General features: G+C 33.6%; 1 protein-coding gene across 1 annotated transcript in view; it reads right to left on the reverse strand.

The window, feature by feature from the left end:
* LOC114332642 (histone H1.4-like) overlaps positions 1–27443 on the reverse strand; it is an 89465-nt gene extending 62022 nt beyond the window's left edge. The window contains exon 1 of the mRNA XM_050652184.1: positions 27294–27443. Within this exon, the coding sequence (XP_050508141.1) occupies positions 27294–27443 (150 nt within the window). The remainder of the gene's footprint in view (positions 1–27293) is intronic.
* Positions 27444–27759: the final 316 nt, after the last annotated feature.

Genomic DNA, 27759 nt, shown 5'->3' on the forward strand with positions numbered 1-27759 from the left:
GGAATGAGGACAGAAATCGAGAATAACAGAATAGAAACACCACACGCTCAAATCAAGAAAACAGAAATAATGGTAGACAAAATGAACAGGGATATCGAGAAAACCGAAACAGATCCGACAGACCAAGAGAAAATAGAAGAGAGGTAAATAATACCCAGACAGAAGAATATGACGGAGAGAGAAATTATGACGAAAATATAAACAACGATGAGCAACCGGCGTTTTTTCACGACGGCGCTCACTAAAAACCAAAAATCAAACAGGAATCTTTTGTAACCCCAAGGAGTTTATTAAATTGGCAGGAAACAACGAAAAGAAAAATGGAGTTAATTTAAAATTTGTGGATGGATTTATCAACGAGAAACCAATTAAAATTATGATAGACACTGGATCTGAAATAACATTGGTCAACAGAAAACTAATAGAAGAAGTTAACTTAACAAATTTAATTTACAAAATACCTAGGGTAAATTTAGTGGGCGCAAACAAACGGACATTGGCAACTATAAATGAAGGCATACGAGTAATAGTACGACTGGGTAAGAAGATGTATGCACTACAATGTGTAATAATGCCAAACATGTCACATGACATGATAGTAGGAGTTGACGAATTGGCAGAAAAACATGTAGTGATAGATTTTAAAAATAATACGATGAATCTAACAGAAGAAAAAGAAGAAGAACAGGACAAGGAACAGGAGAAACAAAATACGGACGAATCAGGTAAAGAACAAACAGTGGAAATGAATTTGGCAACGAAGCAAGGACAAAGAAGAAAAGGGAGAAAAAGTCAGAAAAAAATCAAAAGCAAAAGAGAACTGGGATTCCTCAAAAGAAGAGATGAGCTCGGGAGAAGAAGAAATAAAGCTAACAAATGAAAGCGAAAAAGATATGATCGAAACAGTGGCATTTGAAGAGGAGGCATATGAAAACGAGGATGCAGAATACACGGTAAAAGTATGTGAAAAATCTGAGGAAAAAGACAGAAGATTGATATGGGAAAAAGGGAAAGACAACATAATAGCCGACACTCTAACACAGGATGAGGACACTGAAAATAAGGAAACAATTACTCTACAGGTGGGACTAATTAAAGTAATACAAGAAGAAGGGGTATAAGACGTAGATTAAAGTAAGGAAATATACAGGGATTTGGTTTTGCCTCGAGAAAATTTATTTAAAAATGCAGATAAATTTTATCGAATACAAGGCGGGGATTTGTTATATTTCTATTTGATATGAAAATTAAATTTTGATAATTATAAACAGAATTCAATTTAATATAAAATATTTTCAATTTTCTCAACCACGGGCATATAAATTTAGAACAACCTGTATACAACAAATTGTTATATTTAATTTTAAGAAGTGATTAAACGAAACTCGGGAAAATGCGCTTAGAATAAACAAAGTGAATGGCGTACCATTATCGTTGTTCGCGGAAGGTTCGATCATTAGCCTATGCTAAATAAAACTCAAGTGAAATCGATAATAGGTCATTATCGTAGTTCGCGGAAGGTTCGATCATTAGCTTATGCTAAATGAGACTCAGTTGAAGTAGATAATAGATGATTAAATTTTGTAATTAGTAGAAAGTAATTTTAGAATGGGAATTAACTATTTTTCTTTTGAAATCCATTAAGCATATTTAGAAAGATTAAAAATTGGTTTTGAGGAATACTGCGAATGAGAGTTGGTGGTGGAAGTTTGATTTGTGAATCTGGAAGGGATATTTAGAAAGTAGGGGAATGAATGACAAATAGAGATCAGAATGTTTTGAGCTGTCGAGAAGTGAAGTCCAGTAGTAGACGGTAGTGTACGGAGAGTGAGAAAGCCGGTGTAGTTCCGTGAGTGTGGAGTATCTATCGTGGAACGAGAGGTAGGCCAGGTTGAGAGTAAAAGAACCTCCTTGAGCCAAGAGTTCCCGGTAGCTGATTGCAGTTTCGAAAAAGGTAGAACACAGCATCACGACAGAAGCAGGAAACGAGAGCTATACGAGCTAGTTTCAAAGGAGAACATTACTGGAAGCCAGGACGAGGTTTTGATCGCAGCCAAGGATAGCAGGAAACGGGTCTTGTGTGAAGACATTCTCAGTTCACCAGAAAAAGGTCAGTCTCATTTGTTTGGACATGAATGTATGGGTTTTTCGTATTAAATACCACATTTAAAATTGAAGAAACAGAATCAATAATATCAGAAAAGCTTCATCAAACTTAAATAGAATTGTTGCTAATAAATCATAATAGTTAAATGTTAATAAAAACTTTCAATTGGAAACCAAAAGGAAATAAGATTCCCATGTGTAAATGTTATGTTTAAGAATAATAAGATATAGCAAATATTAAGCAGTGATTGCCATTTAAATAAAATAAACAATATTTTGATTACAATTGTAACCCATATGTGTTATTATTTTACTCTTTTCTTTCCTATCCCGATTAGGAACCATTGAGAAATACTTAGAAGCCACGTAAGTAAGTAATTAATTTTATAAAAAGCCCTGAGATTGAAAACCTATTGATATGTGATCTGGTAAATTAATTAGATTATTATTAATGCATTGATTAAATTAAATGACATATAAAAATATTATCTCATATCAATAATCAAGATCACATCAATATATATAATTTCCATTAATCCTGTATATGTTTCCTCCATTTATTTTTTATTAATATGTATTGATACCCATTTTGCTACTCTTTGGTTTGCGAACCCCACTCCATATGTGTTAGTGATGTAACGAATGTCATTTTTTGAGCATTCGCGAATACGAATGCGAATGCGAATATCTGCTACCGACATTCGCGAATGCGGATGCGAATGCGAATATTCAGTTTTTTTTTAATTTGTTTCTATTTTTGTAATGTTTACTAAATTTATAATGAAAAGTTAATTGATATTTAGTGTAAATCAATCTGAATCTTAAGCTTTATTACATAATACCAAATATTAAAAAAAAGTAAAGTAATGTGATTATACAAGGTTAAGTTCTATCTATCTATTGCCCTTCATTTGTCTAAAGTTGAACATAGGCCTCCCCCTTATTTTTCCACTCATCTCGGTTCAGTGCTAATGCTGTCGATCTGGTCCCTGCGTACCTTTTTAGGTCATTCGACCATCTCGTCTGTGGTCTGCCCCTTCCTCTTTTGTAGTCCCAAGGTCTCCAGTGAGTTATCGCTTCATTCCATCTTCCGTCTCTTTGTCTGCTGTTGTGTTCTTCATATTTCCATTTGAGAGTAGCTGCATGTTTGGGGTTAAGTTACCTTTTCTTAATAAAAAAAGATGAGAAGTGAATAGTTTTTGATTTTATTAACCTAATATCTTAAAATCATTTTTTTTTCTGGTTTTCATATTCGCAAAACATTCGCACAAATTTCGCGAATGCGAATGCGAATGCGAATATGCAAAAACATGCGAATATTCGCGAATGCCAATGCGAATACGAATATTCGTTACATCACTAATATGTGTGTATATTTCCCTATAATTTCCTGTCCTTGACCCTTTTTTGTTTCACTTAAGACTATTATATCTACGCGTATGCCTAGTCTTTCGATTTCTGGTAGTATTTCATTTTTTTTGTTGCCTTTCTTTTTCTTCGTTAAGTCGTATGTCCTTGCTTCCGTTCATATTCCGAGGCTGTGAACTAAACTATTAATTTATATCAAAAATTAGCTCTGGCAACAGTGGCAACTGAATTACGAACAAGAAACTCAAAACTTAACTCAAAAATAATAATAGTTTGGCCGTTATGTATTTCCTTGATGTCCATATCGAATCGCATAGACATAAATTTCATAACGACCCAATTAATTGTATGGGTTTTCACAACACCATATCAATAACAATTTTTCTCGGATCACACAACTAATATATCAAGACCGGCCGACTCATTAATGAAGTTGTACATTCATTTTCTACAATAATTTATATCATTTAAGAATATTTATTAATTCAGAACTGAAGGATAATCAATCAAGTAATAAATAATCGACTTATGTTTAGAGCAATAAAAATAATTGTTCACTTAATTTATGCCTCTGTTTTGATCGAGGTCACCATAGTCGTGATAAAAATGTCATAGACAATAAATTTATATGGACATCGACCAACGAGGATTTATTGGTAATTTTAAAATGTCATCTGGTGAAAAATATCATTTAATTAATTAGGGGTCACGTTCAGTTGGTGTCTTAATTAAAAAATCTAATGGAACTTTGACAACAACTGACTAATTTTTTATGTAAAATTAAAATATGGATTCTACAGGTTCCAAAATTTACTAAATTCTTAACGAAATATATCAAAATATTATTCTTTATATATAGTGTGGAAAGAATAATTTTACATAGGATTAAATGGCCTTTTCCTAGGCTTTTCAATGCTAGTTAACATTTTATGCTTGAGCTGGTGAGAATAAAACACTTTGTCACTTTGGATATGAATTGTTCTCAACTTTATATAAAAGTTTTTGTAACTTTGTTACGTACATACTTTAATTTTGTAGGTATTAATGTTTTAGAAATAAGTGTATGGTTGATACTCTGTCTTATTTTACTTGCTTCTTATTTTGTATGTACAGAGTGGTACACATACTTAATTCGAAGAATGAGAAACCAGTGTGTTCTAAATTGAACGTACATATCGCTGCCTCAGTGCAACACTGTACTATCTCAAAATCAACCATTTTGAGAAAAACGGGTTTAAAGTTTTTCATACGCTAAGATTGACTCCTCAGCGAAAATTATTGTTTATTTTCGTTTTTCAGTTAGTTGTTAGTTTACGTAAATTAGTCTTGTACAATTTTAAAAAGCACTAATGTATATATCTTTTAAAACATTTTTTATTTATTGGTTTAAATGAAAGGAATTTGAGTTGTTACAATATTGAACTGAACGTTTCAACAACTTTTAAAACTGTTACATTTATTTGTAGATGTTACTGTTTTGTTTTGGAAATTAAATGACATTAAATTAAATTTTTTCCACAATGTTATAAAATTGTTTTGAATGTTACACTTTAGCTCTGAAATAATATAATATATAATAAAATTATTGAGTGATTGTTGTGTAAGTGTTGTTGGGAAAGTTTTGGTTGGGAAAGTTTTGGTAAAACGCCATTTCCTAATGGAGAATAAATAATATATTTATAGTCACTGCCATCTTAAAAAAACTACGTTTATTTTAGGCTGTATTCAGTACACGTGACATACAACAGAAAGAACTGACTTAATTATCTTCATCATTTTCTTTGGTCTTCACCCCATGGAAAAAGTTATAAGGCGTTGGTATTAATTTTGCATCGCATAAACTTATAATTAAATCCGCTTTTTTCTGAAGTGGAATCCCTGGTGGAGCTCGATATGCTTGTTTGAGTTGGTACTTGTTGGAGTTCGGCGGCTGTTGTTTTGCTTTTCTAGGTTTCTTATGGACTCCTCTAGAAGTAACTGAAGAGCAAGAATGTCCTCTAGACATAACAAGAGAACCATTTTTTCTTTTTTGTTATTTCATCGTCTAGGTTAAAAAACATCATTTCGTTTTGCTTATAAGAATACTTATAAAAAACAGTCGATGGAGTTGATTTCTTTACTTGAAATGATAACGTTCGCCCATACTACTTTCTCTCCTGATATAGAGTACTGGAAATTTTTACCCGGAAAAGAATTTTCTATCGCAGTTCAGTTGTATACATCTGAGGTGTCCATTTCTTTTACATGAAATTGTCTTTTTTCTTTATTTGCCACTTGAACTACAGCGACTAGTTGGCTAGGGACATAAAGAGGGTTCTTGTTAATTGTCTTTTTTAATTGTCATTCAATCGAAGAATGCATGCTATCCCCCTCGTTTTGAGTATGGCCAACAAGTAAGTATTTATGAGTAATTGAAGGAATATCTAAAGTTTGTACTGCATATAGATATATTGATAGGAGAACGTGGTTTTTATTTTGGCCACTGCAGTTGCCAGAATACAAAAGAACCGATTTTCCATTAGCATTTTCTTTTAAAAAATCAAAAAGGAATGAAGCGATTTCTAAAGCTCCACGTTTTGCACACCCTTCATGCCAAATATAGCAATGGCCTTGCTTAGATGTGGCGTCAAAAACCGTAAAATTGAAGGTGTTTAGTTTTCTTTTATAGTAAATTGTTGAAATTTGCCCCTTTGGAAGTTGAAATACAGCTTCAAGATCAAAGCAATCAACAACAGTGTTCGAGTTATGATCCCTACTATTGTTAATGTCTTGCTGTTTATCTGCACGAGCCGTACAGATAACTGCCTACATGGCAATACTACATATTATAACATTTGATTATATTACTGTATTGCTTTGAGTTTTATACAATTGTTCTGGAGCAACACCGTAACATTTTTAGTTATTATTCTATCGCCTTATAATGTAAGGTCTTTAAGCACAGAACTATAGTAACATATGATGGAATTATAAATTAAAAAAAATATTTTAAGATAGTACAGTATTTATCTGAAAAGAACCATCATTCGTTCATAGGAATTTATTCTTATCTCAAAAAAACATACAAATTTTGAGATGTTACAGTATAGCACTGATACAGCGATATTTACACTCCCTTTCTAATGGCCTCATTTGATATAAAATATAGAGCTCATCGTGTGTGTAATGCAGAGAGCGCTTAGAAAGCATTAAATTTTGTTAACGCTCTCTAAAAAATAAAGAGAAATATTTTAAAACAGAATAGGTGTATAGGGATAGGGATATATAGGGATAATCGACATATCCCCATTTTTCTAGACATGCAGTGTATTATAATTTGAAACGTCTATTGTATCTTCTTCTTAACGTGCCATCTCTGCAACAGAGGTTGGCAATCATCATGGCTATTCTGATCTTAGATGCTGCTGCTCTGAATAGTTCGATTGATGTGCATCCGTACCATCCCTCAAGTTACGCAACCGTGAGATTATTCTCCTTCTTACACTTCTCTTGCCCTGGATTTTCCCTTGTATAATTAATTGAAGTATGTTGTCTCTCATTACGCATAACATGTCCCACGTATTGCAGCTTTCTTGTCTTGATGATTTCCAATATTTCCATTCTTTTGTTGACTCTTCTCGTGACTTCGTTGTTTGTTACATGCTCGGTCCATGATATCTTCAGGATTCTTCTATAGGTACTCCCACAGTTCAAATGCTTTCAACTTTTTTACAGTCGACGCGTTAAGTGTCCATGATTCTATCCCGGAAAGCAGAGTCAAGAAAATATAACATCTTGCCAGCGTAACTCTCAATTCAATTTCAGTTCTCTTGCACAAAGTACCTTTCTCATTTTAGTGAAGTTTGTTCGTGCTTTCTCAATTAGAACTTTGATTTCTTTGGAGTAATCGTTTGTATGATTAATTATTGTTCCAAGATAGTTGTGATTTTCAACTTGTTCTAAAGTTTTACCGTTAATTGTCAGGCTTTCAGCATTATTTTTGCTTATTCTTCTCCATACTCAACTATCTTGTTCATTAGCTTTTGGAGGTCTTGGAGGTTGTCCGCCATTATGATAGTATCGTTCGCATATCTAATGTTGTTAATTGGCGTTCTATTGACCTTTATTCCTGCTGTTTCTCCCTCAAGAGCTCTTTTCATAATTTCTTCAGAGTATGCATTGAATAGTAGTGGTGACAATACACACCCCTGTTACACTCCTCTTTTAATTTCGAACTCTTCTGATGTGTGTTCGTTAATGCGTCTTATAATTCGATGGTCATTGTATTGTAATTGTTTTGCTTTGAGGACGTCCATCAGCTCTTTGTGACAAACTTTATCGAAAGCCTTGTTCTAATCTATGGAACAGACGTACATATCTTGGTTCACATCCAAGCATCTCTGGATTAGTACGTTGAATGCAAAGAGATCTTCACGGGTAGGTACCTACGCCTCAACGGAATCTAAATTGGGTTTCTTCGATATCCATATCAAGTGTTTGATAAATGCGTTTATGAATGATCTTTAAAAACATTTTAAGTGTGTGAGACATCAGACTTATGGTGTGGTGGTCGATGCACTCTCTAGCATTTTTCTTTTTTGGGAGACAAATAAATGTTGAGGTCAACCATTCATTGGGTATGTCACCCGACTAATAAATTTCATTAAAGAGCTTTAAGAGGACATCCATGTACTAATTTTCTATTATTTTAAGGATATCAGTAGTCAGTTGATCTGGCCCCGGAATCTTTCCGTTTCTGGTGTTCTTTAGCGCATACAATATTTCTTCCTTTGTAAGTTCTACACTTGTTTCTCTGTCTTCGAAAGATATGTCTTGTAAGGTTTCTGTTTCGTCGTCGAAGAGCTCTTCCATATATTCTTTCCATCGTTTTATCTTTTCGTCAGTCGTTATCATCGTATTTCCATTTTTATCTAAAAGAGTTGTGATGTGGTTCCTTTTTTGCAGCCCTGTCATTTCTTTAACCTTTTTATATTGGTTGAGTAGGTCGTATTTGTTCTGACGATATTCTATCTCTTTACATTTTTCCTCATAGTAAATTTGTTTTGTCTCTCTAATCTTTTTTCTGATTTCATTGTTTATTATTTTGTAATGTTGTTCTGAAGCTATTTTCTTGTGGCATTTTTATAATCAAGTATATTCAAATGGGAAATAAGCCACAATTTTACCTAAAAATGATTTTATTAACGTTTCGACGCCCAAGTCGGGTGTCGTTGTCAAAATACAAAATAATACTGAGTATTTTAGTATTATTTTGTATTTTGACAACGACACCCGACTTGGGCGTCGAAACGTTAGTAAAATTGTGGCTTATTTCCCATTTGAATATACTTGATTATTATTTTGTAATTGTGATTGTCTTTGTTCTTGGCTTGTCTTCGTTGGCCATTGGTCCATCATGGTATTGTATAAAATAGGGTTGGTATTGTACAAAATGTAATGTTGTAAATCCGTTGGTATTGTATAAAATAGGGTTTTCAGCTTCTACTTTACATACTAATAATTCTAATTGTAGTAAATTTTAAAATATTTTTTCTACGAGCGTGCAAAAATGTCTACTTTCGCGCACGCGTTTTAGTTTAGAATGTTTTACTTTTCCCCACGCGTTTTACTTTTCCGCACGCGTTTTAATTTTCCGCACGCGTTTTACTTTTCTGCAAGCGTTTAGATATTTTAATATGGCATTAAAATAATTATAATACATGCAATAAACTAATATTTAGATATTATTTACTATTTTATTTCAAATGTATATTATTGTGTTCCTGTTTTAATGAAATTAACGAGAAAATTCCATGAAATAAAATTATTTTGACATAATATTCGAAAGTCAAATCGGTAGACAATAACAGTCGTTTTGAATCATCGTCATGGAAAGCAAGATCGTCGTCATGCTAACTAATTATATTAAAAGTTTGGTTTTGACAACCTTGTCAAAGAATTAATTTGTGTATGTATTTTCATGTATATTAAATTAATTGATTAAGATTTGGTCATTTTTTAAAGACTCGTAGAAAAAATATTGTTCCTAACTCTTGCAGAATAAAGTCTCTTTTCCGCACTCGACTGCTTGCCGAACTCCCGCTTCGCGTCGTTCGGCAAACTGCAGTCGCGTGCGGAAAAGTATGACTTTCTGCACTTGTTAGGAAAATAACTATATTGTTATATTTTTTATTTTGACGTAACTTTTTCAGATATTAATGATTATTAGTATTATTACATTCCCCAAAATATTTTAACAGCGGTATACCGCAGCTAACAAGACGACAATGTCTGTCGTTTGACATTATTAATCACTTCCATTTTCGCAGTGAACACTGGCTCAGTTAACGTATGATTCCTGCCATCTAGCTCGACGTGCTCACTGAATCAGCAAGTTATATGATCGCTTTTCTAGCACAGCATAGAAATCGTATGCAGGCATAAAGTACTTCAACGCTGCCTAGATTTATGGGTGCTTTTATCAGCATACTATCCTCCCTTAACGATGTCCGTCAGGACGAACCGTTCAGTTTACATGATGAATGATGCCATGTTGCCGCAACACTCGCCGCCGAAGAAGTAGTAGGGGGAAGATGTACGGGGTGTATCATCTACGTTTATGCAAATTATATTATATTAAACTTATTATTTAGGATACACATATGTCATCCATCCACAAAGAAGGCAGGAAGAATCAGTGTGAAATTTACAAAGGAATTGCGGTAAACATCACAATAAGTAGGACGTATGGGAAACCTATTAAGAACAAAATAGAAAATGACTGTAGAGATTACGAAGCAGAGGAGCAAGCTGGCTTTAGAGCTGGGCGATCCACAGTAGACCACCTGTACTCTATTACGCAAGTTATTGAGAAAGAAACAGCCGTCAATAAAAAATTCACCTGGTGTACGTAGACTTACAAAAAGTATATGACAGTGTGCCCCTCAGCAAACTATGGTCAACCCTACATCAAACCAACAATAAACATGGTCTTATCAAAGCAGTCCAAAGTCTGTATAATGAAACGACTGCAAAAATGAAAACTGGATCAAGGATGTCTGAGGGATTTAAGGTCACGAAAAGATTGAAGCAAGGTTGTTGTATTTCGCCTACCCTTTTTAAAATTTATCTGGAACAAGCACTCAAGCTGTGGAAAAGAAAATGTAATGGCATGGGAATCCTTCTCAATGACGAGACAACACTATACACTTTATGTTTCGCCGATGACCAAATTCTGATTGCTCAGGATCATGATGACTTGAGTTACATGACGCGGAAGCTAATAGAAGAATATATGACAAATGTGGTCTCGAAGTCAACATTAAGAAAACTGAAGCCATGTGTATTGGAGGAACAAAGCAGTCCATTACATTAGACGATGGGGTAGAAATTAAACACTGCGATTAATACAAGTACCTGGGCATAAAGATAACTCAAGATGGAACACTCGATGCTGCTATAAAAGACAGAAACATACAGGGTAGAAAAGCCATATCCATGATGAACGGCATTCTGTGGGACCACACAATATCTAAAGCGAACAAACATCTCATACACAATAGCATACTTAAAAGTATGTATAATCACATAGGGCAGTGAGGTTTGGCCACTGAAACAAAGAACGGTGAAAATGGACTAGGACTAGTACTAGTAACAGAAATGGACTTCTGGAGAAGAGCAGCAGGCAAATCAAGAAGAGATCGGATACCAAATGAGAGAATACGAGAAATGATGGGAGTCACACATAAAATAATTGATGACATAAAAACAAAACAGCTCGTATGATACGGCCATGTACAGAGAATGCCAGATGACAGGACCCCTAAGCAGATTTTGACATGAACACGACAAGGACGAAGAAAAGAGGAAGGCCGAGAAGAAGCTGGAGGGAGGAAATTGAACTATACTAAATTTACAATCAAGATGCAGTAGAAATAAACAAAACAAGACACGTTAAATGCTACTAGGAGCACTCCCAAATCATAATTTAAAATTTATATACATTGTCAAACCCAAATCATGATTTCCAAAGTTTATACATTATAAATTATGATTCGGGAGTGCTCCTAGTAGCATTTAACGTGTCTTGGTTTGTTTATTTCTACTGCACCTTGATTGTAAATTTAGTATAGGTATAGGAAAAAGAGAAATCTCTTCAGGTCTATGGTTAAACAGAGAAGATTGGCGGTTAGGAGTCGGAAAGCGTCGGAGAACGCTGTAAACCGATAGTAGTAGTAGTAGTATACATATATGTACATAAGCTATTTGTAATAAATTAAAGCATTGATTGTGTCAAATTAACAAAATTGGATAAGACACTCCATAGTGCTACTATAAAGCATTCCACACTGCCTACTATATAAACCAGATGTATTGTTGTAAGCATAGACTTATCGTGTCATGGTACTATACCAAAATCAATTCACCCCTCATGATATTCCATTCGAGGTTGATGTGAATTGATGTCCACTTATCCTCTACCAAACTCTCGCGGGAAAATTAGAGAAGATTATTATGTGGTATATTAGTCTGATGAGCCACACGGTAAAAGTTTTCTTCGCGCTATTTATGGAAAAATAAGATTGAATAGATTAAATCCAATTTGGCTTTGTGAATCCGCTCGGTACACGATAATCACTACACATTTCTTCCGGAAAATCAGGACTGAATATAGAGAGAAATGACTCATGATCCACTTTATTGTTTAAATGTAAAGGGTAAAGCAGTCGTACGAGTCGATGGGAGATTATAACCGACATCCGATTGCTTCACCTAAAGAGGTATTAGACAGGGATGTATTCTGTCACTGCTGTTATTTAGTATCATCATCATCATCTTCTTTTTCTTAAAATGTCATCTCAAATAATCATCAGGGCTATTTGAGGGGTCTAGAAGCAAAACCAGCAATCTCCACTTTGACAAAAGACCCCGTAGAAACCTTATGGAAAATGGCTCTCTGTCAAATGCTCTGAAATTTTGGGTTCTGGTAGTCCTTGATGTGAAGAACAAAAGACTCAATGGGCGCGTAGCTCCAAAAAATCATGGTTTTAAGATATAAGCCTCTGAAGTTATAGGTACAGTGAGGACGTTTGAGTTGGAATAAATTCATTTTCTCGAGAATGGGCGACTCTGGAGATAAATTACGAATCAGATCGATTTTTATTTTTAAATTATAATTTTTTGGCATATATATCATACTAGTGACGTCATCCATCTGGGCGAGATGACGTAATCGATGATTTTTTTAAATAAGAATAGGGGTCGTGTGACAGCTCATTTGAAAGGTTATTCAATTCCCTATTCAACAATATAAACATTAACATAATTATTTATACAGATGCAAGATTTGCACTTTGTGGATCCGACAAAGTGCAAATCTTGACTTATCAATAAAAAGAATATTAGCCCAGTCACTAATAACCCAATCGATGTTCTAGTGCAAAACTTAAACGTGCTATACGTGGGCACTCGTTAACAGTGGAACAATAACAGGTATTCTGGCTCTGATTACAAATTCCCTTAGTCTTTTTCTAACCGAATTGGCAGTTATTCGAACATTACGGGCTGTGAAAAGATCATTTCGCAGTTGTCTAGCTATATCATGATGTGTACACAAAGTCTGCAGATGCAAATAACGTTTATCTGCGGGGTTCGTGCACCTGGAACGTCCTGGAACTGGTTTTCTTGTATAATATCCTCTACTTTCTCTTCTTCTTCTTTACGTGCCATCTCCGCGACGAAGGTTGGCAATCATCATTGCTATTCTAACTTTTGACACTACAGCCAGAAAGAGTGCAGTTGAGCTGCATCCAAACCATTCTCTGAGATTTCTCAGCCAGGACATTTTTCTCCTATCTATGCTCTATACTCTATACCTACCTATTCTCTATACCTTCTTAAAGCTCTTGAAACGCTGGATTGGTGGATTCCCATAACTTCAGCAAGATATTGATGCGATCGTTCATCTCCAATTAAATCTATAATTTGGCTGCTTGTTCTGACATGATATTATACTAATTTTTTGTAAGAACGCACCACCTCTAGGGGAGTGCAATTAGAACGAAAACATGCATTGTTTCGGAAAAATTCAAACAAGCTTATATTTTTTTAAAACTTTTTGAAGTTATTGAAGTTATACTTCTTTACGGGCGTAATGACGGTGAAATTTTATATGGGAAAACCTAGCGACCGGGCGCATGCGCATTATAACTTTGTTCTGATTGGATGTTCAAATGACATGACAAAAATTATCCAATATGGCAGCTGTGGCACAGCTGTGGGACTGTGCATGGTTTGGTTATAATGTATGCTTGTTGCGTTTTAAAATTTGTAGGAAGAGAAACAACAAACAAAAAGTTAGTTAATGGTTATACTGCCTTTTTAAATAGTTTTCATATTATATTTTTGGACTTATTTACATAGAAGAGATGATTGTTGCATGCCAATGTGAAAGCTCATCAAACTGTGCCTAGTATGAGTGCCGCAGATCTCGCTTATTCAAAGCTAAAGAATCTTTCACTGGTAAGTGTTTTATAAATAGTTGATCAAATTTTGTTATGATATTTGAACATAGCCACTTTGCACGACGCAAGTGATTGCGAAATTTATTAGTCGTTATACGGGCTCCGATACCTACCTTGAACCTACCAAAATACATAAGTAGTATGTAACACTTTTATTTACATAATTTGATTACCATCAAAATTTTTATCAATATTCACCTAATATATTGTCTTCTTACTCTATGTTTTGTTGTATTTTTTCAATTCTAAATCATTTCAATTCAAAATCAAAATAATTTGATTTACATAAGTTAAAAATGTCAAAAGGTTAATCTGTTTAGTTAGACGATCTTCGCACATAATGACAAGCTGTCTCTGTGGCGAAGTTTTAATGCGGGTGAATCCCAATACAACGCAAATACCAGCCGCGTGGTAAGTTGGTTCGAATCCCAATAGAAACTTTTATTTTTTTATTTTTTTTTATACATTTTATGATTGTAAATATATTTATTATATAATTTTATTTTCAGAAAATACGTATTTAGTTAAAAATTTTTCCGACAATTAATGTTCAGAAATCATTTGTGGCATTTTTAATGTGTTTTTTTGGCACTGTTTTAATAAAAATGTTTGAGAAGTAGTAAGTATAAATTAATTTAATATTTAAATAAAATATAAATAAAAAGTATATTAATTTCGTTTATAATCATATAATCATATAATAGAAGTATAACTTCTTACGTGCGTACAAAGTACACACACATTCTTTTTTTTGTTAGTTTATATACATGTTAAAGTAAAAAGTTCTACTCGATCATTTGGCCGCTAATTGTTTATTAATTGTTGAAACAATAACAATTGTTTTGTATTAATAATTTTAAAAATATCCTTAAATTCATCATTTTACTTTGATCAAATATGTTTGTATTTGTATTTTGTTTTTGTTTATACTGAATCCGAATATGGCATTGCAATTTGAAAATTCTTATACAGAAGCTCTTATACAGTATGTCTGCGTAGCTAGGAACCACATGGAAAACTTTTTTATTATCAATTTTACGAAAAAAATTTATTCTTCATAAAATGCTCTGGATAGTCAAAAATCTAAAACTCAACCATCAGATATCAAATTTTATCAATTTTATACGAATTTTGTCAAAAATATGAATTTCGTTAAAGAGTAAAGTACTTTATTTTTCAGAATATCAAAAAATGCTATTATGGAAAGTTGTTTGAAATTAAAAACTATGTTTAAATATACAATTACAATATTCTAATCGAAAAATTGTTTTTAATTTTTTCTCAAATTACGGATACTCATAATTTTATTACAATTATGATAACTATTTTATTATGACTTTTACGAAAAAAAGTTATTCTTCATAAAATGCTCTCCCTGGTCTAAAATATAAGATACAACCATCAGATATTTAACTTTTTTAATTTTATACGAGGTTTTGTAAAAAATATGAACTTTTCTTTAGAGTTAAGTGCCTTTATTATTCACAATATTTTAATTAGAATGATGTAATTGAACACTAAAACAAATTTTTTAATTCGAAACAACTTTTCTTAATAACAATTTTCGATATTGTGAAATTTAACGATACTTTACTCTTGAGCGAAATTCATATTTTTTGACATAACTCGTATAAAATTCATTAAATTTGATATTTGATGACTGTATCTTAGACTATATACGATGCAGAGGATTTTATAAAGAATAACTTTTTTTCGTTAAACTGATAATAAAAAAGTTATCAATAGGTTCCAAGTTACGCAGACATACTGTATAAGAGCTAAAAAAAATTTTTACTGAACATTTGCTATTGTTGAGGTTTATTATTAAATGTATTTTAGGTCAGTTTTACAGGAAATATTTTTGATATAAACATTTTTTTTGCTGCTAATTTTCAGTTTTTGTATTACATTTTGTTATCTTTCTTAATTTTCTCAAAAACAAATAGTCTATTTAATTTCTAAAGTGAAATAATTTAGTGCATTTTAAAGACTACATCGTAAGATTTAAAAAAAGCACTTATAAAACTGTAGTAGATCTGTTCAAACTTGAGTAATACCGTCTTAAATTGGTGGTAATTCTATAAAACTACGAAGATTTCAAAAATTACATTTTTTAAGACGTCATATCATTTGAATTAAATTTTTAAGATTTTTTTTAATGAAACATCATTTAGTACGATGCTTGAAAAGTAAGTTGTGCAAAATTCAGGGTTTTATAAGAAAAATTGTATTAGTTACACATTTTTAAATCATTTTTAAACAAAATTCATCTAAGGGTCAATTTCCGCCCCCACCGTACTTATGCCCATACATTTTATTTCTTTTTATTATAACCATAATATAGCTTAATTATTTTTCTTTTAGGTTCAATTTGTAAAATTTCATTTGATCCATTAGTTAAAGAATTACATTAAAATAACTCAACCGTGCACTTCGTCGTACGCTAGTTTACAGTGCGCCAATATTTGGGAGAAGGGTGACTTTAGCGTTATAAATAAAAAATTATAGAAGATACAGATTTAATTTTAGAAAATATTTTATATAAAGTTTTTTTGCAAAATTTTCTGAATTTTTCAATGGTAAAGTCACTTTTGTTCTAAAATTTATATTTTCGGAGTTATTTAAAAAACATCAAACTTCGTAGTTCATTTGTTTAATAAAAAATGAAGCACCCACTTCTCGAGTAGAACTTTTTGATATGTTGTTTATTAAACATTTCTTAACGAAATTACCAAAAGTACTATCTTGTTTGATTTTTTCCGAAGTGAAAATCTATATGCACTCCCCTACTGATTGAAAACTCAAGCAGACATAGTGCACAGAACAAATTCGCGAACACATGTCCAAAATAAATATTCTCCTTTAACGACGTTTTGTTTATTGTTTTTTTTTCGGCAAAAACACGCTTCAACTTAAAATGTAATGGGTTTGTAGACACCTAAGGGTATGAACATGTGGAAGATATTGTACATGGATGTGCGCGGTGTAGGTCGCAATCGCGCTCGCTACATCGATGTCAAAACAAACCTTCATTTTCTTATGAGATCGTACATACCAAGGATGTGTCACCTGTTCACCCTCACCAATCGTCGCACCCGCACCTATCATCGAGGTTTACAGCGATATCGATGCAAAACAAAATAGTTTGTTTTATATCGCGATGGAGCTGCTGATCGCGTGGTAAATTAAAGTTTATTGGTGGTTTTTAAACCACGTGACATTCGCCGGAGATACGGCTGATATATTTAGTCATTTCTTGTTGTAATCAGGTTGCGACAAGTTTTGGTTATATGGAAACAACAAAGAACATTGAAAGGAAGGTATCTTCGGTATGTTGTGCCCGTCATTGATGTAAACCTCGACCGCGATAGCGACCTACACCACGCTCATCCGCGCTCCCGTATCTTTGGCATGTTCGTACCCTAAAGGAGAAAGAGACGAGTATTATAGCATTCTGTTAAAAAATAAAAATTATTTTGTAACTTTTTTCTAATTTTGGCTAATTTGTATTTGTTATTATAGCCCAGTCGGGATAGCATTTGACCTTGCATTACGAGCTGCCCCAAATCTTATTTTTCTAATCTTTAGGGGGGTCAATAGTAGTATAAATTTAAAATCTCGACTGAATTTGACCGTTGTGTTAGCCGCCACCTTGATTTTAAACGAGAACGGTTGTTGTTCAATATCTCCGCCATTTTCAACTTTTCGACAAAAAGTGTAAAAACTGAAATTGTTAACAATGCGATTTTCTATAATTTTGTTTATTATAATTTTTTTTCGTGCGGTCGATATTTTCCGAGTTATGGGGAAAAATTGTGACGGTTAAAGCATAATTATTGATTTATTGAATTATCACGTTTATTATTAGCTTTACAACAAATTTAAACCTATTAAAAATGAAGAGAATTAAATTTTGTACAATTTTGATCTCTTTCATTTTTTAAATAAAATCAATATTTAAGGTAGTACGTATGCGGTAAAGGCGCGAGCGTAAGACCTGATTGATTTTATCGCAATGGTTTTTGTTCAATATCTCCGCCATTTTCAACTTTTCGACAAAAAGTGTAAGGACTGAAATTGTTGCAATTACGATTTACTACAATTTTTCGAGAGAACCAGTGGCGGGTCTACGAGGGGGAATAGGAAAATTCCCCCCAATAGGGTCCAAAATTTAAAAAAAATTATTGAAATATTAAAATATGTTAGCTGACATGAAACTTAATTATCGACAGACAAATTCAACCAATCAAACCCGCTAGTTAAAAAAACTAAGTGAACTTAATACATATAAGTTTTTATTTATGTCTTTTATGTACTTAGTTTGGTTGGTGTTTCACTGGAAGTTTTAAAAATTGTATAAAATATAATTCTCTTTATTTTTGTTTGTGTACAATTATGTCGTAAAATTAATAATAAATGAGATAATTCAATAATTATGCTTCCTCTCCGCTTCCACCATTTTCCCCCTTAACTCGAAAAATATTGATCGCATAAAAAAATCGTGGAAAAAAATTGTAGGAAATTGCGTCTCCAACAATTTTAGTTCCTATCATTTTTGTCGAAAAGTTGAAAATGGCGGAGATATTAAGCAACAACGGTTCTCCATTTAAATCAATATGGCGGCTAATGCAACAGCGGAATTCAGTCGAGATTTTAAATTTTCACTACTATTGATCTCCGCTAAAGGATAGAATTATAAAATTTGGGGCAGCTCAAAAACAATATTCAATTTAGTAATTATGCTCCCCCCACCACTTTTTACTATTTTCCCACTTAACTCGGAAAATATTAACCGCATGAAAAAAATTGTTAAAAAGAAATTGTACAAAATCATATTTGGGACAATTTTAGTTGAAAATGGCGTAGATATTGAACAAAAGCAATTGCTAGGAAATCAATCGGGTTTTACGCTCGCGCCATTATCGCATACGTACTATCTTAAATATTAACTTTATCAAAAAAATGAAAGATACTGAAATTGAGTAGAATTTAAGTCTCTATATTTTTATATAGGAACATTTTTGTCATAAAGCTAATAATAAACGAGATAATTCAATATTTATGCTCTTACTGTCATTATTTTCCGCCATAACTCGGAAAATATCGACGGCACGAAAAAATTGTAACAATAGAAATGATAGAAAATCACATTTTCAACAATTTTGGTTTTCATACTTTTTGTCGAAAAATTGAAAACTGCGGAGATATTGAGCAAAAACGGTTCTCTTTTAAAATCAAGATGGCGACTAACGCAACCGCGCAATTCAGTCGAGATTTTAAATTTACACTACTATTGACCCCTCTAAAGATTAGAATACTAAAATTTGGGGCAGCTCCTAATGCAAGGTTAGGCCTGTTATTCGTCTAACCCGACTGGACTATTAGTTTTAGGTACGTATTAGAATAAGTTGCCGAAGCTGTAAGTTCTTGACACCATTATAGTTTCCCATTGAAAGTATAAAAATACTAAAATATGTATATCGCTCGAATAAAAACCAATATTCTTTGTGTCACCCTGTAAGCAAAGTATAGAAAGAAATATACGAGGCTTTTCATACTACATTTCAGCAATTTACGAGCCACTTTCCGTCTAGATATAGAAAATGTAAATCGCTAGCCAGTGAACAATGAAAAACTTCGAGATTTATGGTTGTGTGGAAACAATGAATTTATTCGACATGTGTTCTGGAAATGTCGGATATATGATGACTTGTGAATTATTTATTTGACAGGAGGAAGCAGTTAGCACTACTCAGGTGAAATATATCAGTCGGCCGCTTCAGGTTTAATTACTTATCCCGCTTAAACTGCATATCGATGGTTTAAGGGGCTGTAAACGCTGTAATGACAATTTCCTTTGCATTTATTCTGATGAATTTAGTGTTCAATTTGAAAATTACAAAATTTGTAATGATTACAAAACAATTTATTGGTTTAAATTTAATAGTATATTAAGTATGGAGAACGGTAAGGGTTTTATACCGATCGAAGACAATTGTTTGGAGGAGGAGCGGGGCGACGACTCCAATTATTGTCTGAGATCGGTTACCCTTAACGTTCGACATGCTTATAACGTTTTTTGCACGATTGATACCATTATAAATTATAAAATTAAACATTTTCGTCATATTGACTAGTTTCATTCATTTTATCAAGATAGATACTTTGGTTGTTAGGTAGTAACTAGGGTGCATAACAACAATGGAGAATTGAGTTTTTATTTAGTTGTCAATAATTTTAAGTACAATTTTGATTATTATAAATTAAAATATGAGCGAAAGTGAATTTGAAGAAATTGAACGGGCTTGGGAAGAAGGGTGTTCCGCAATTATTCCCGAAAAATCCAAAATCCGTTATCAAAATACCTACCAAAGTTTTAAAAAATGGTGCGAAGGCAAGAATTTAAGAATCGAAGAAAAGACTCTATTGGCATATTTCGTTCAAAGACATATGCAGTTAAAAGCTCTGGAAGCCTCTGGGCAGAATATTCAATGATTAAATCCACCGTTTTTCTTTATGATGGCATTGATATTTCCAAGTTTTCAACTTTGATCGCGTATTTGAAGAGAAAAAATGTTGGCTATAGGCCTAAGAAAGCGAGCATTTTTACATGGGAGCAATTTGAAAAATTTCGGATGGAAGCACCGGATGAAGAATTTCTAGTTCACAAGGTAATATAAGCTAGTTTAGTTAAAAGAAATACTCTAATGAAGATTTTTTCATAATTTGTAGGTCGCAATGATATTGGGAATATCTGGTGCCTGTAGAAGAGAAGAATTATATAATATTACTATGAATGACATCCAACAAACCGATGGTTTAATGATTGTAAAAGTACCCAATACAAAAACGAACATCCAGCGTACTTTTACAGTCGTTAATAAACCAGACGATAAAATTCCATATTTAGAAATTCTGCAAAAGTATATAAAACTTCGTCCATTACAAGTAAAATCAAATCATTTGTTCTTAAGATACGCCAAAGGAAAATGTTGTGCTCAAGTTATAGGGAAAGGGACAATCGGGGGCTGGCCTTCTCAAATTGCCAAATTCTTAAATTTGCCTAATCCCGAGAACTATACTGGCCATTCGTTCAGGAGGACATCAGCAACGCTTTTGGCTAATAAAGGTGTTGATGTCCTCGGATTAAAGCGTCATAGAGGTTGGCGTTCATCGACAGTGGCAGAAAGCTATGTAGAAGATTCTCTTCAAAATAAAATAGATTTTGCCGAAAAACTATTGTGCAATACTAGTAATACTACTAATGTATGCGATTCTGCAGAAGTTTCTGTTAGAAGTGAAACCACAGCCCAAACAAGTGGGATTTCATTTAATAATTTAACAAATTGTACCATAAGTTTCAATATTAATAAATAATTCGTTAGTTTTCTTTATTCTTTCAAAAAATAAATTAAAATTAAGAGATTTTTTAACTCGACGGTAAGTGAATTACTTACCGTCGAGTTGGAGTACTTACCGTCGAGTTGGATTACTTACCGTCGAGTTGCTAGTAAATGTCACCTACTGACGTAAAATCTGTCACGGTAAATAGTCAAAAATGATCAATCGTGCAAAAAATATGTTAAAGAACGAACGTGCTCATTTTGCAGTTTATATCAACCCACCCATGCGTTGTAACTTGAATCTTCTTTAGTTCAGTTTGTTGTAAATTTAGCAGCTCTATATGTTTTCTTTTAAACGACAAAGAAGATGTTACAGTGAACGTCAGTGGAAGCCGGTAGGAAGGCGGAAAAAAGGAAGGCCCAGGACGAGATGGTTGGATGACGTGGAAGACGACCTGAAAATCATGAATATAAGACAATGAAGGAGAAGAACACAAGAGGTCAAGAGAGATCTGAATGGAAGGACATAGCAAGACAGGCAAAGACCCATCCAGGGTTATGATGCCAAAAGAAGAAGAAGAAGATGTGTTTTCTTTTATATTCATCATAGTAACATTCTAATTCTACTTTTCTTAGTTTCCATCTTCTTCTTCAAGTTACATCTCCTTGACGGAGGTCGGCAATCATCATAGCTATTCGGAGTTAAGAGCGGGCTGTTCTGAAAAGTTCATTGTTGGTGTTGTATTAGTTAGTAAGTTGTTCTCCTTTTTAGTTATATCTCTGATTTGTTCTTTGTAATTTTAAGTTGGTACCTACTGTTATCTTTTATAGGTTATTTTGATATTTTGAGGTTGGCTCCACTGAATATAACATGACAGTCACGATGTAATAAAAATTTGTACTTTGAAGATAAAAATTAATAAAAACCATAATTAAATAAAGTAGTTTTTATATGAAATATAAGTAAATAAAAAATAACACTACATGAAAGCAAAACAGTTGGTGTACACTAGTACTATTCTTTCAGGTTGCTTTTATGATATTCTACGTCTTCCTAAGCTTCTCTTTCTTTATATGTCTTTTCCTACACAATCAGTTGGAACGAGTTGCATTTCGCTTCACGTGTAATATGTCCAATTTTCTGGTTTTGATTGTATTTAAGATCTTCATTTCGTCATTTGTCCTTCTCAAAGGTACTTACAAAGATGTTCTGTCCACAATACTTTCAGAATTCATCGATGCACCGACAAAGCGAATGGTTCTACTTTTTCATCGATGTCGCATTCAAGATCCAAGCTTCTATTCCATACACATAGTTTCAAAAGTTATGCATCACCCCTCGTATTCACAATGTTTACGCTTTTATAAATCCGTATCTTTATCACATATTTAATAATCCTTTTTTATAAAAAATATACCTTTTTTGGTTTTTTATTTTATTTGAATACCCATTTAATTGACCTGGTTTTGCCAAGGTGTAAACATTTGAAAAATTTATTCTGGTAAAATTTTTGAAAACGTGATTAAAAATGAATTTAATTCATTAATTCAAACGAATAGGTATTTTTGAAAAATTTAAATGCAGAATGAAATATTAGAGTATTATCGAGAGTGGAAAGTCCCTAAGAACTTCTATAATGATTATTTTAATAAGGCACAGGGGTGAAAAAAAGAGAAAATTTAGTCTGATTTTTAATTTTAAATATATCATTCAAAAGAAACGTTTTGTTTATTCTAAGGGAATTTCAGCTCTCGGTAATAATGTAATATTTCATTCTGCGTTTAAATTTTTCAAAAATATTCATTAGTTTTCTTAGGATTCGAAAAAAATTAATGCGTTTAAAAATAACTCGAACGAAATTTTGCGCCTACGCCCTTAAAATGGATTAAAGTATTATACATTTTTGTAATCAGTACTTCAAAAGCTTTTAAATGAGGTGTCACATGATGTACTTTCCCATTTAAAAAAATCAAAGTTGTGCCTGTCACCTGAAAAGGGATCGTGTAAAGTTCGGAACATTGATGTTATAGTTATAATATACTTTGATTATTTTAAAAATCGACCTGTCTGAGCGTTTTGCTTATGTGCTAAAAATAAATAAGTTAATATGGGGGGGGGGGGTAACATTTATTCCAGCGCACTGTATATTGGCTCTTAATACGGGGGAGTTCGTTAAGGGGGGTCCGAAAAAAATCTATCCTTAGAAAAACTCGAAATCGTCAGATTAAGATAAAGTAAGTTAAGTGCATGCAAAAGAGTGTATATTTCAAAAATATGACGATTTGAGCGGGCGTAAGGCGTAAGGAAATGGGCGAGTCACAAAGTTTCACAAAAAAGCGAAAATTTTGCGAAATGAACGTCACATCGAAAAACTAAAAAATACTTTTTCAATGTTTTTCAAAAATCAATCGAATGGTACCAAACACGACCCTCCACGGAGATTGGGTGGGGGGTTACTTTAAAATCTTAAATAGGCGCCCCCATTTTTTATTGCAGGTTTTAATTCCTTACGTAAAAATACGTAACTTGTATTCGAGACATTTTTTCGAATTATAAATAGATGGCGCTATAATCGGAAATAACGATTGTTGGAAATGGAGAATTAAATTAAAAATGGAAAGTCCCCACTTAGATGGAAAACTTAACTTAACTTTTTTTGGTTTTAGGACCTACTCTTCACAACCCAATAGGTCCCCATAACGCTCGAGTGACTGCACATTTAGCATACTTTCCTCCCCTACTATTACAACTGATGAACATTATTTTTCATTTTTATAGTACAGTTATTATTATTTTTAACAGTGTAATGTGTTAACTTTGATGAATGTTAGCGAAAACTTGCTCGAACGGTTTTTCCATGTGAATGCGAAATAGCCGCAATCTCAGATCCGCATGTAACACACACACATAGACACACACATATAAACCAGAACCAGGCAGGATTCATTGAAGAGCAGCAAGCGGCAAGGACCGTACGTAATTAAAATAATCCTTGTGCCGTTTAGCAGCTTCATTAGTGGGAGACCCCGGCGAGTTTCGGAGCAGGCCCGGCGGGTTACTTATCCCCGACCGACGTAATTAATTCCCACTGAGCACCATAGAGCCCTTTTGTCATAAAAGGCTTTGAACAGTTACTCCCAGCCGCTGTAATTTGCTGTTAGAGGTCAATTCTCAACAAGAAACACACAATTCAATGTGGCGAGAGTGATGCGTCCGAATCAGAGCTCATTATTGCCACCCAACTGGAACAAATTCGATGATTACTGGGCATACCTGTCGGGGAACGTTGGCTGTCAGAATGTGCATTGTTGGTTGGCTGGTTTATAGAGTCCGTCGTTAAAAGTGACGGGTGTACTGAAACGTTGTTGTTGTTGCTGTTGTTTTGTTTGAACTCAATTTAGATATGCTTCTAAACGTATCGTATGAAGGAAATCGTTTAATTATATTTTACATAAATACAGGTGTGCCATGAAATAATATATTAAATATTAGGGACAGGTATAATAAATATACACCACTTTAATAATACCAGTAATTACATTTTTATATTTAGCGTATGGCATGCAATAAGAACCCATAATTCAAAACAATAGAGAACGTTAAAGGATTAGTACAAACGAACATCTAATGTATCAATAAAATTTAAATCATTTAAGGTCGCATTTAGGAACTCATCAAAAATTCCAGGGAACCACCCTCGGGGGCATTCTTCAACAATGTATCTGACAGTCTGTCGTTGCGCACCACAGTAATTCTCAAAAGTAAGTACTCTTCCCCATCTATGTAAGCTGTCAGCATATCTACCGCTGGTTGTTCTGAGTCTGCTCAGCTTCTCCATGCATTGCGGGCAATTCATAGCCTGGTGGTTTCTGATCGATACAGGCCATTTGGTGTATCTCATTTGTCACTTGGTTGGGGAGTCACTCTTCCATCGTCTTCTCCAGGCATTGGTGAGATTGAAATGTTCCTGATTTAAAAGGGTGGCCTTTAACAATGAGGGATATCTAGCGCAGTCTATTAATTTTGATACCAAGCTTGTCATGGCGGGTGGGTAGCTAATGGTTAACTTTTTTTCTATATTCTCTGCGAAGATAATGCTTTTGAAGAAGTTTCTTAGATCTTATAGCTTTCTTAGATTTTATAGCCTTAAGGATTATCAATGGCCTTGTCATAATCGAGTAGTAGTTAATATGGTTCTGCATAAATCAGAATAGCTTGATTCTTCTTAGGGTATTTCGGTTTTTGGTTTAGACATAGTAGCAGTTGCATATGAACTAGAAATATTACTGGTAGAATTGGGTCCAGACATGGTGTTGCTAATAGTGGCTAATGGTTAACCATTTTCTATATTCTCTGAGAAGAGAATGATTTCGAAGAAGTTTCGGCGATGGAAATTGATTTAGAATGGGATGCCAATAGTTCGGTGTTGGTTTAATTGTACTTGATATCATTCGCACTGACTGGTTTAATCTCTGGCTGTCAACAATCTTCGTGTGTACGCTTCATGTGTTGAGCCATACCGGGGAAGTATATTTAGCTCCCAATTCCGAGAGCGGCCGATCTGAGGACGTAGGTTGAGGAACTCCATGTGGTGCCACAGAGCTTTTGGATTATATCATTTCGCACTTTTAATTTTGCAGCCGTTCTTTGTAGATGCGCTTTAAAACTTAAATTTCTATAATTGAGAAAGAAACAGCATATTTTGGTTTTCGTTGCATAAGGCTATAGCCTCCACTTTCGGAAGGATTCTTCAATAGCAAGATCATCCGTTAGTATTGTTTCTATACCATTTATGTTATTGTCTTGCTGCAATGGTCGAGTCGTCAGCGTAACCAAATTTCTACGAAGGTGTTCTAGGGAGGGTCGCGTTGTATAAATTAAATAGTAAGGATACCAAAACATATATCTACGACTGTTTATTGCTGAGCTTCATTTGGACATTTTAAAAATTGTCCATTGTGACTTGAAGGGACAATGTTGAGCATGCTATACTTGATATTATCGGAACCGGGTTCATTTCCAGATTTAACTCAATTTAGATATGCTTCTAAACGTATCAGATGAAGGAAATCGTTTAATTATGTAAATACAGGTGTGCCATGAAATAATATATATTAAATATTAAGGACAGGTATAATAAATATACACCACTATATAAATTACTTTATTAATATCAGTAATTACATTTTTCCATTTAGCGTATAGCATACGATAAAAACATACAGTGTGTTCCAACAAAAATTTGACCCCCACCCCCAGAAACTCAGAAACCAAGAGTATCTTCACAATTTAAAAAAACACGTCAATTTGTATTGAAAGGAGGACGAATAATTTTATGCAAAATTATGTCCTCAAATGTAACCCCCTACTACCCCGCATTAACCCCCAGTTTTTTTTTAAATAGCAAATTTAGTTGAATGGCACATCAGTTGAAAGGTAATTTTTTTTCCTATACGACTCTCTATTTTTTTAATTTGAGGAATGACTAATTTGTTAAGTCTAAAATTATCTTCAAACTTATTACGTAAATTAATAAAAAATAGAGCATCGTGTAGAAAAAAAAAATTCATTTCAAATGATTTGCCACTCGATCACACTTCCCATTAAAAAAACACTGGGTCTTGATCCGGTGCTGTGGGGGGGGGGGGGGGTCCATTTGAGAGCATAAATTTTTCATGAAAATTCGTCCCCCTTCCAATATAAATTGATGTAAGTTTTTTTTTTTAATTTGATGAAGCTCTTATTTTCTGAGGTTCTGGGGGGGGGGGGGGTCAAATTTTCGTTTGAACGGACTGCATAATTAAAAACGATAGAAAACGTCAATAGATTATTACAAACGAACATAATGTGTCAATGTGATCTAAAACATTTTCAGTCGCATTCAGGAATTAATCAAAAACTCCAGGAAACCGCCTTCGGGGACATTCTTCAACAATGTGACGGACAGTATGTCGTTACTTACCTCAGTCACACTTGGAATTCAGAGCTTTTCCCCATCATGTAAGCTGTCAGTACATATCCCGTTGCTTGTTCAAAGCCTAGCGATTTCTGATTGATACTGGCCATTTGGAGTACTTCCTGCCATTGGTCGTGAGTCGCTCTCCCATTGTCTTCTCCAGGCATTGTTGAGACTAAAATGTTCCTGATGTAAGGAGGCGGCATTTAATCATGGAGGATATCTGGATGCTGGATCGCAGTCTATTCATTTTAGTTAAGAAAAATAAGGAAAAATATATCCTGTTGGTGACACAACCCCCTCCAGCCCGAAACCAAATTTTTTGAGGAGTATGGACATCTATAATAACAACCTGTATGTTTCCTGCAGCCGATTTTGATGATATACATAGTTATTAACAAATGAAAATCAATAAACGGTAAATTTTTGCTTTTTCCGTCTATTACCAAAAAGTTAAGCATTTTAAACAAATTTGAGAGTAAG

This window comes from Diabrotica virgifera, chromosome 5 (genome assembly GCF_917563875.1).
Source record: "Diabrotica virgifera virgifera chromosome 5, PGI_DIABVI_V3a".
NCBI classification, from domain to species: Eukaryota; Metazoa; Arthropoda; class Insecta; order Coleoptera; family Chrysomelidae; genus Diabrotica; species Diabrotica virgifera.